Consider the following 9,801-nt stretch of genomic DNA (forward strand, 5'->3'; position numbering starts at 1 on the left):
AGAAGCTTCACCTGAATGCTGCAACTTGATGGAATTCTTCTTAGGGTTTTTGGTGTCACTACCCCTGTGATAATTAAACATGAAATTTTAGTCCAAATTGATAATGCTAGGCGAAGTTAAGACTGCATCCTGAACTTTCGGAACCACACTACTTCTGGGCTGTCCAGTAGCTAGCCAGTTCTTGTCTTCTTCTGGCGAAACGAAAACTAGCTTAACTTCTTTTAATTTTTAGCCCTGACTCGAATCCTAACTAAAACTTAAAGTACTATGTAAAAATTAATCTCTTTTATTGATTGTACGATTATTGATCACAGAATCAAAGTTAAAAACGAAACAGTCACAAAACAAGAAAAATCAAAGAAAAAGAATTTCACAGCTTTATCAGACCATTTTTAATCATTTTGAAAATAACTGATGTTAAGAAAAAAAATGATGAAAACGATGACAGAAGTGTCTTTGTGTTTCCATTGCTTCAAGGTTTTTGCTTCCTTAGCCATGCTTGAGAACCATTGGAACATATCCCCAGATGCAGCTAAATTAAGTGATAATGATCCATCATAAACAAGCGTTTAATTAGCAGCTTTCTGTGCAAACTGACAGTAAGACCACTTACAGGCCAGCTAGTCTTGTAATTAAGTGAAGTCTAGCTGACACTAAAAAACCAACTGTTCTTCTAAAAACTAGGGTAAAAATAGGAGCATAAACTGCAAGTAGGACGAGAGAAAAAAAATAAAAACTTCAAGCTAGAAATAACAAAATTAATTTGAATAAAAAAAATTACTGAAAACAAATACTGATATTGCAATAGCGGTGAACAAAATAAAGCTTGGTAAAAAAAAGTGTCTTCCAATTAATTGGAAAAAAATTACTCAAAACAAATATTGATATTGCGATAGCGGTGAACAAAATAAAGATTTGACAGAAAAATTTGAACTAGCAAATTTGGTCTGTTGACTTAAAGCTATGTTTCCAAAGGGTCCAGCAAAAACATTGTACCGAATCCCGTGTAGTGTATTTCGCATCCGTGTTTCCACAGATGCGAAATGCGTATGCAAATTTTCAGACAAACTTAAAAACCCTGTACAAGGAATGGCTATACTTAGGATTCAGCTTATAATCAGTAGAACTTTAGTTGTGTAGGAAGGAAAACTATGAATTGTGGTGAATAGCAAGCATCTTAATACTTTTTTACAATTAAACTCTGACAATTTTGTGCCTAAATATCCGGACTGCGTTGAAGTATTTCAACTCAATCTCGGTGAAAAATTGCCAGATCGAATACGCCATTTTTTGGATGCGAATGATAAATTCTTGTTTGGTTGCAAAATTTGAACTATGCGAAAACATAGCTTAAGAAATACTAAGCGTCTACTTTTAGCTGTAGGTGACCATGGCTGAGCTCTTAGCTACACACCAGAATTTGAAAAGAACAATCCCTCTAAGAGATACATTCGACTAGACAAACGTAGAAAATGCAAAACAGACAACCGACAACGTTACCTATACTCGAGAAAACACAATAAGCATATGTACCATGGTCTCAGCCCAAAAATAACGAAAAAAGCTAAAAAAAAAGTCCACAAATATTTTTCTAATCACTTTCCCAACCGCTTCTCTCCTTTAGAGTCTCTGCGAAATAACAATTACAACTTGTCAACTAATTATAACTGTCAGTTTTACTTAATGCTATTTAAAAAATATGTTAAAAAAACAACAAAACAAAGCAATAATACCGCCCTACATTAATATTTTATATTATGTCACCATGTGTGAAAAACCAGAAAAAAATGTTTTCAAAAAGCTATTGAAAACTTGTTGAAACAGAAAAAAAGGCGATTCATTAGCGTTTCTGTTTCGGCGGAGGAGGAGGCTCAAACGACAAAGGTAATAAATCAACATCAGGGTCGTCGGGACCACCCACGTATGTTTCATACGATGGAGTGTCGTGATACATAGCCCGGTAGCCGTCTTCCGTCCGCTCAACCACTTTAGCAAGTAGCTTGCCGTAGTGTTTACCCTTGACACCTACCGTGTTCACCATAATAAATCTTCCCACGAACTCTTCATCCCCATCAACACTAGCAGCAAAACTAACGTCTTGGGAAGAAACTTCTTCACTCCAATCGGATGGAGTTGACAATTTGCCCGGTTTCTTGCACCGTTTGCTGGGATATTTTATACCAACGCCATGTCTTGCGGCAACATATTTTACGGCGCATGTTCGGTCGATCCTATAATACCATTTAAGAGCTGCAGCTATGGTCTTACAGCTCGGCTTAGATATCCTGTTATGGGACTCGACGGCATTGGTAGTCGCAGGCAAGACGTCCCACTCTCTATCAGTGAATTCGGATAGGGCCTTGCAAATCATCTTTAAGTTATTTGCCCTAGACCAAAACGAAACCCAGCTAGCAGCTTGACTCCATCCGTCACAGTATCGTAGAGCAGCAGCCGATATGAGACAAGGAAAGGCCTTCAAAAGCTTTTGGTCTGGCTTGCCAGACAAAACACTAAAACACAGATCAGCTTGTTGTTTGTTAGGAGCAGATTCGAGCAGCCGAGCAACAGATTTGAATTCACAGACCTCGTCCTTAGTACTGCAGATTTTCTGAGATATTTTATTCACGGATCGCCAAAAGTGGACACGACATCCCCGTATTCGAATCAAGCTCTGCTGTATATTGTCACTTTCATTGAAAGTTGACTGGCTTTCAACGGCCGACTTGAGACCTTGCTTCTGTGCCTCAGAGAAATCAGCGATAACAATCAAGTTTACCGGACAATAGTCTGGATGTTTTTTCTTCACCTCGTCAAAGAGAACTCCAAAAGCACTCTTATAGGCGCCTCTATGCAAATTAGACATAAGCACCCGGGCAACAGTAACGTATTGCAAAATTTCGCTGTCGTATACAACAACATTCAGCAGATATTTGAAAGGGTGGAACGTTCCAGGGTAGGTAACATCAGGAATCAAAAAATCAGCTTTTGCCAGGACATCGATGTGAATGTCGAACATTAAAAGACAAAGAGAATTGCCTTGATCCAAAGAGAAAAAACGTAGGTACTTTAGGGTAGCCTGCTGCATTTCAAAGTTGATCTGTTCGTCATCGTTTTGAAACAATGGTATTTCCTTAAGCATAGCCTCGTTAAAGGTTTCAAGAAATCGAGGAAGAGAATCAGGCCCCTTCCGCACTGCATCAACAAACTTTCTGACGCGGTCCAAATTAACCGCAGCTAAATTCCTTTCGCCCAAAATATAACCAACACCAACCCCTTTATGAATCTCAGAAACTGTCAATGTTGGGTCACGTGCTACAGCCCCTACAATGTCAGAACGAACCCTAGAGACTAGACGGTTTTCCGGTGGCCGGGCGTGAGAGTGGAGTCGTCCATCATCATTGCTAAAGGAAATGACCCACCGTCGATGATCTTTCTTTTTGACAGGACAAACGAAAGCTATTCGACAACCACAACACTTGTTTTTGAGCGGCTCATCTGGATGTTCGAGGCAAGTGTTTCTGCTGAAACAGTTCTGAAGAGAAAACTCACAACCTGCTGCTGTGCACTGTTTGACCCCAGCGCATTCATTGACACGGACTAAAACGCTAATCTGAGACTCGTCATTCGGAAGCATGACCACTTTCTCAAATTTTGGCATGCCTCCCTTCCTAGTCAGTTGCATATTACCCATCAGGAAAACATAGTCGTCATCTCCGTCGTAAATTGTTTTCACGTCGTCAATAAAGAGAACCTCGGAAACACCCGAGTTTTCAGTATACCCTGGATATTTGAGCATGCCAAGCGTTGCATTTTTCCAAGATCCAGAGAGTAGTGCTGCCAAAACTTTGTCAACAACGCCTGGTCTCGGCTTTCTAGAAGGCGTGAGTGAGGTGCAGACAGAAAAAGCGCTCTTTGAATACAGTACTGGTGGGAGCTTGACCACTTCTGGCAAAGACATTCCAAGCGAAAAAAATTTCCTGACCTCCCTCCTACCACCAAAAAACATTTCACGCAAGTGAATCGTTACGATACCTAGCGACGACGCTTGACGAATCAGACCTGAGAGTACATGCTGGCCTTTAACACCAACGAAACTATGGAAAGGATAGGCTGTGTAATCTGCATCAACCAGATGTTCCCGCAGCCACTTGTCCGACCTGCCCATGAGAAAAGATGTTATATGCGTTTCCGAAACGGATGAAATTCCCCTATCATAAAACAGCTTCAAACAGTCTACAACTTTACGAATTTCACCGGAAGCATCATGAAAACTCTGGTCATCACAACTCTGGCAGCAGTTTTGAGCGTCGCCCTGGGGCAAGCTTTCGCCGAAATATTCGACCTGAAATTTACGGAGACAAAGGCCAGAGAAGCCAGAATAGGCGTATTTCAGAACATCCACAAAGTTGGTTAACATTGATTTTTTGTCTCCATCAGATGATCCGTCAAGCCAGAATACGCAGCGATTAATATCATACTTTTCATTCAAGAGAATAACGGCCCTAGCAGGTTTTCCGTCGCGTCCTGCTCTACCTTGCTCCTGCATCCAAGACGACATGTTTTTTGGCAAGCCAAAACGAACAACACAACGAACGTCTGGAAGATTCAAGCCACAGCCATACGCAGTAGTGGCGCAGAGTATTTCAATCTCCCCATTTCTCATTGCAGCATGAATGTGATTTTTATCCAGTGATGAGCATTCTCCAGTGAACGCCGCAGCCTTGACTCCTAAACTGGAAATGGCCGAACATGCAGCATTGGCCTCCCGCGCATACGAGAAATATACTATGGCTAGCTGTCCATTAACTGTTCCAATGATCCTCTTGGCAGCTTCAGACCAACTTTCAACCCAATCCACACTACCTTCCAAACCTGAAGGTGGGCTGTAATGCGAAATCTCCAGCCTTACATTTGGCCTATCAACAGACATTCGAACTACACAAGGGTTGTGAAGAAACTCCTCTATAATCAGTTTTTCGTCTTTGGGCAGCAGAGTTGCTGTCAATGCAAGGAAAGTTGCGCGAGGGAAAAAACTTCTCAAGCTCTTCAGTTCCAAAAAGGAACTTCTAAAGCCACACCATTCGTAGAGTAGATGGCACTCGTCAAAGACTACAAATTTCAACCGTCTGTCTAAAAGAGATCTTTGCCTCCGAACGAACCCTAACGATCCTTCCCGGCCCATAAAACTTTCTGGAGTACCTACTAAAATCACAGGTTTATTTTCAGACAAATCTGAGATGGCGGTCACTTGTTGGTCGTATTCGACAGGAGCAATTTTTTCACCAACAACAAAGGAATCGATACCACGTGAAAGTAAAAAATCACTTTGATCCTTGCGCAGTGCTATGGTTGGAACAACCAAAAGAGTAATACCTGATTCCATAACAGATGGAATTTGATAGCAAATCGACTTTCCACTTCCAGTGCCTGAAACAACTAAAGCATCTTCTTTTTTTAGAATGTTAGTAATACTACGAATCTGAAAATCTTTCAGCTGCGTGATGCCAAAATTTCGAAGTGCACAGCCAGCGACAGCATCCAAGATCATTTGAGACGGTTCCGTAGCAGGCACCATAACTTCTGAAACCAATAGATGAGAGTCAGGTAGACCGGAACTGGAAAATTCGGAGTGAGAAACAGGTTGACTAAGGTCAGTCAATGGTAGATCTGACACAGAAAAATTCTCTTGATAGGAATCATTATTGGAATTGAGTATTGGAAATTGAATTGTGGAATTGAGAGCACGATCTGGCTGCATGAAAGCTTCAGGAGCAAGTTCAGTCAACATTTTGCAAAGTTCGAAGACAGTGGGACGAGCTTTCGGCTCAAACGAGCAACATTTCAGAAAAACTTCTTTTAGGGGACTTGACATATCTTCATGACACGGCAACACCCCACTCCTAATTTTATCGACTATCACGTCAACAGGAAAACCATCCTTTTCGAAGGGAAACTTGATCGTAAAATCATGTAGCTCATATAGAAACATTCCAAAAGAAAACAGGTCACAAGCAAAGGTAGGACGTTTGTTGTCGCATCTTTCTGGGCTCATAAAACATATTGTCCCACCCCGATTTTGCTGAGACTGATCTTGAGTAGTTGAAGTAACGACTGATGTCACAAGTGATAATCGGCTTTCTCCAAAATCTGCTAATTTAAAGAGCCAAGAGTCGTCGTGTCCCCTTTTTTCAGTGACCAAAACGTTAGCCGATTTGAGGTCAGCATGGATGATCTTTATCGAGTGAAGATACCTTAAGCCCTCTGAAACCTGACAAGCCATTGAACTAAATAAGACAGGAGCGATTTCCCTGCTCACTTCACTGCTCAAGACGGACAGGAAACCAAGAATTTGCCTGGCATTGTTAAAAGAATGTGGATTCCCATCTTCATCCGTCAAGACTTTCTCGCAGTATTCGAGGCCGAGGGTCATCTCCTTCAAACAGACAAACCTAATCCCAACAACGTTTTCATGGCGTGTTTTATAAATGGCAGCAGCTTCCTTTAAAATAACTGACTCGTATTCGGCATTACCGCGGATTCCTATATATTTTTTTAAGGCTACTTTTTGTCCGCCAAAATGACCCACAGAAACCTCACAAGCCCTCCCACCCCCAATTACTATTTCTGAAGGTGGAACGGAGTCGATCAACAATTCTTTTGGTACGTCCAGACTTGATTTGGGCTTAGCAAAACAGGGCACTTTCAAGCTGAAAGCCATGGTACTAACACTGCAATACAAACAAAAACAAAAAAACACTGGAAAGAACGAAACAATCCTTTCTACATAAACAACAATGCATAGAAAAAAAAATGAAAAGGAGAAAACATTCCCGTCTTCAAGACTGAGAATCGTCACAATACAAACCCGCCTAGATTAAGCGAGGGCACTTACTTCACAAATGTCATTTCACATCACATCAACTTGGTAGAGGCTGTAGGACTCAGAGATGGTTCCACAACTTCGACCTGAAATAAAAGCTATACTAAATGAGAAGTTATTCTCACACAGAAAATGTCAGTGCACGGGGTAACCCTAGGGTGGAAATTATCAACGGGATGATTAGTGCTAAGTGTCCGTTGATTTTTCAAAAATTGAGATTTTTCTTTTAAACGACTTCAAGATAATACTAAAATATTCAGTTGTTTTTTATCTTTGTTTTTCCTTCACTGATCAGAGATGGCAAAAATATCAGCTTGAATGCTACTATCCAGCCTATCAACAATATCAGGAACATCAATACCCAAGAACTGTGTCTGCCCATGCACAGGCTCAACTAAAGCACTAAAATGTTTTTCCACATTCCTACTATTCAAAATGTCTGCCACTGGTGTATATTTACTTTCAGGGCTTAATAAACTTGCTGGAATAGGACTAGATAAACTGGAATCTGCTAGCACTGATGGTACTTCTCCGTTCAACCCCTTTGGTATAGCAGTTACGAACATATTAGGTAAGAGGGCAGGCAGAAAGCTGTAGCACAGTCTCTTCTTGTAGATGAAAGTTCAAATTGCATCCTATGTTGGGGCACACTGTAAAAAAATAAAAATAAATAAAAAATGCGTTGAAATTTCAAACGCTTAAAAAAGATCAAATTTTCTTGCTGAATTTTCAACAGAATTTTAAAATCAATCAAATGATTGGGATCTTTAACGATTGGTTGGATTAAAAAAAAAGAAAATAAAACAGGTGAGTGTAATCTCCAATCTTTTGTTGCCTTTTCAACAGCAAATGTCTAAAATCCAGCAAGTGAATATAATCTTCAATCTTTTGTTTGATTTTCAACAATAAATGTTCAAAATCCTGCCAAACAGTTTAATATAACATGTTCTGTTGACTTTCCAATACCCAATTTTGAAAGTCCAATCAATTGTTTTGAAATTCCAATGTAAGAATTTCATATTTCACACTTTGCTGACTTACCAAGAAATGATGTTGGAAATCAAACAAAAAACTTGAAGCCGTGATAAAGTAAATTTCTGAAAGTTGAGGTATAAAAATACAAGTCAGCACCAGTTAGAAAATCTATTAGAAAATACCAATTAGAAAAACCAGAAGAAAAATCTTCAAACAGCATCAATTATCCAATTATCGTGCCTCATGAGAAATTTGATTTGAATTTGCCGAGATTCTCGGGTCCTTCAGTTGAGACATTGTAAAGTATCTAGCTGCGTCTTGCAAAGCTTAATATCCAACAGGAGAGGAGCTAATGAGCAAAATATTGCTTTTCCTTGCTACCTTTGCAGATATTAAAAAAAAAAAACAAGTCTCTTTTTAACCGCAAGTAAGGAGTGACATTAAAACTTAAAACAAACAGAAATTGTTCCGTAGATGCTAGGAGTTGTCCCTTCCTAAACGCCATGCTCTTTACTCCAAAGTTTGACCCTTTCTCACAACTCTACTTTTTGAAACAACAAAAAATCTTTAGTGTAAAGAGCGGGGTGTTTAGGAGGGGACAACCCCTTTCATCTACGGAATAAGTCCTGTTCGTTTTAAGTCTTAATGTCGTTCCTTACTTGCAGTTAAAACATTTTGTTTTTTGTTTTAAATTTAATTTCTGAACGTTTTTGAATCAATGCATGTTTTGATTTTGACATTTCGCATATGAATAATCAAAACGAAATTTGCATGTTAATTTTTTTGGCTAAATGGCTTTCTCATAGTTTTGATCGGACGATTTTGATAAAAAAAAGAGCTGGGGAAGGAGGCCTAGCTGCCCTTCAATTTTCGGTAACTTAAAAATGCAACTAGAACTTTTCATTTGTTTTAAAACCGTTTTTATTAGTAATAAATATACGTAACTTGCGCATTAGCTTACGTAACGAACTTCTATATTTGTATACATTACGTATATGAGGGGGTTTTCCCCTCGTCAATACCTCGCTCTTTACACTAAGGCTTGAATTTTGTCCCAATTATTTAAGAATAGCCCCCGAATCACAAAGGCCGTAGAATAAATAGATGAAATTAGTAAGAATTTTTTAGCGTAAAGAGCAAGGTATTGCAGAGGACACAAACCCCCTTATATACATCATATTTTTGTTCGTTTTAAATTTTAATTCTGCTCCTTACTTCCAGTTTAAATTTTTTTTTTTTAATAATGCTAGAATACATTTGTAAAGATAGGAATTTGAAACTTCTAAAGTAGGGTTCTTTGATACGCTGAATCTGATGGTGTGATGTTTGTGAAGATTCCATGACTTTTAGGGGGGTTTCCCCCTATTTTCTAAAATAAGACAAATTTTCTCAGGCTCGTAACTTTTGATGGGTAAGACTAAACCTGATAAAACTTATATATTTGAAATTACCATTAAAATGCAATTTTTTTGATATAACTGTTGGTATCGAAATTTCGTTTTTTAGTTTCGGTTACTATTGAGGCAGGTCGTTACCACGAACTGTCTGATATATTAAAAAAAAAACTTTCCTGGAAATTTAACAATATGCAGACCCTTAACCGGGATTTTTTTTTTTAGAGGAGGGATGGTTGTTTTTTTAACAGTTTTCTGGGGTCGTAAGAGCCTTTACGGTTTTGACAGGCTCAGGGCTCTTACAACTACGTTTTCCAACAAAATGCACGCTATTTTAGCTTAACAGGAAAAGCACATCATTTCAAAAAATTACTGTACTTACCTTACATTCAGAGGCTTCTCAATGTCGACTATTGCAGAATGTATTTTGCGCGAAATACGAAAACTTTTCTTCAACAAGTTTAATGGCGCCGGATGTTTGACTTTTCTTTAACCGAAAAACGGCAGAGGTGTATCTTACTCCTAGCGCTACCTATTGTAACTTACCAACAA

The 9,801-nt window shown here is 39.1% G+C and overlaps 1 protein-coding gene across 1 annotated transcript; it reads right to left on the minus strand.

Moving 5' to 3' along the window:
• Positions 1–276: 276 nt before the first annotated feature.
• On the minus strand, positions 277–9,801 carry LOC136043618 (uncharacterized; the record flags this gene model as incomplete). The annotated part of the gene is given in 2 exon segments (XM_065728525.1): positions 277–7,530; positions 9,632–9,801. A coding segment is annotated over 1 exon segment (4,878 nt). The 3' UTR covers positions 277–1,840.

The sequence above is a fragment of the Artemia franciscana genome, unplaced genomic scaffold (assembly GCF_032884065.1).
Source record: "Artemia franciscana unplaced genomic scaffold, ASM3288406v1 Scaffold_7704, whole genome shotgun sequence".
Lineage (NCBI taxonomy): Eukaryota > Metazoa > Arthropoda > Branchiopoda > Anostraca > Artemiidae > Artemia > Artemia franciscana.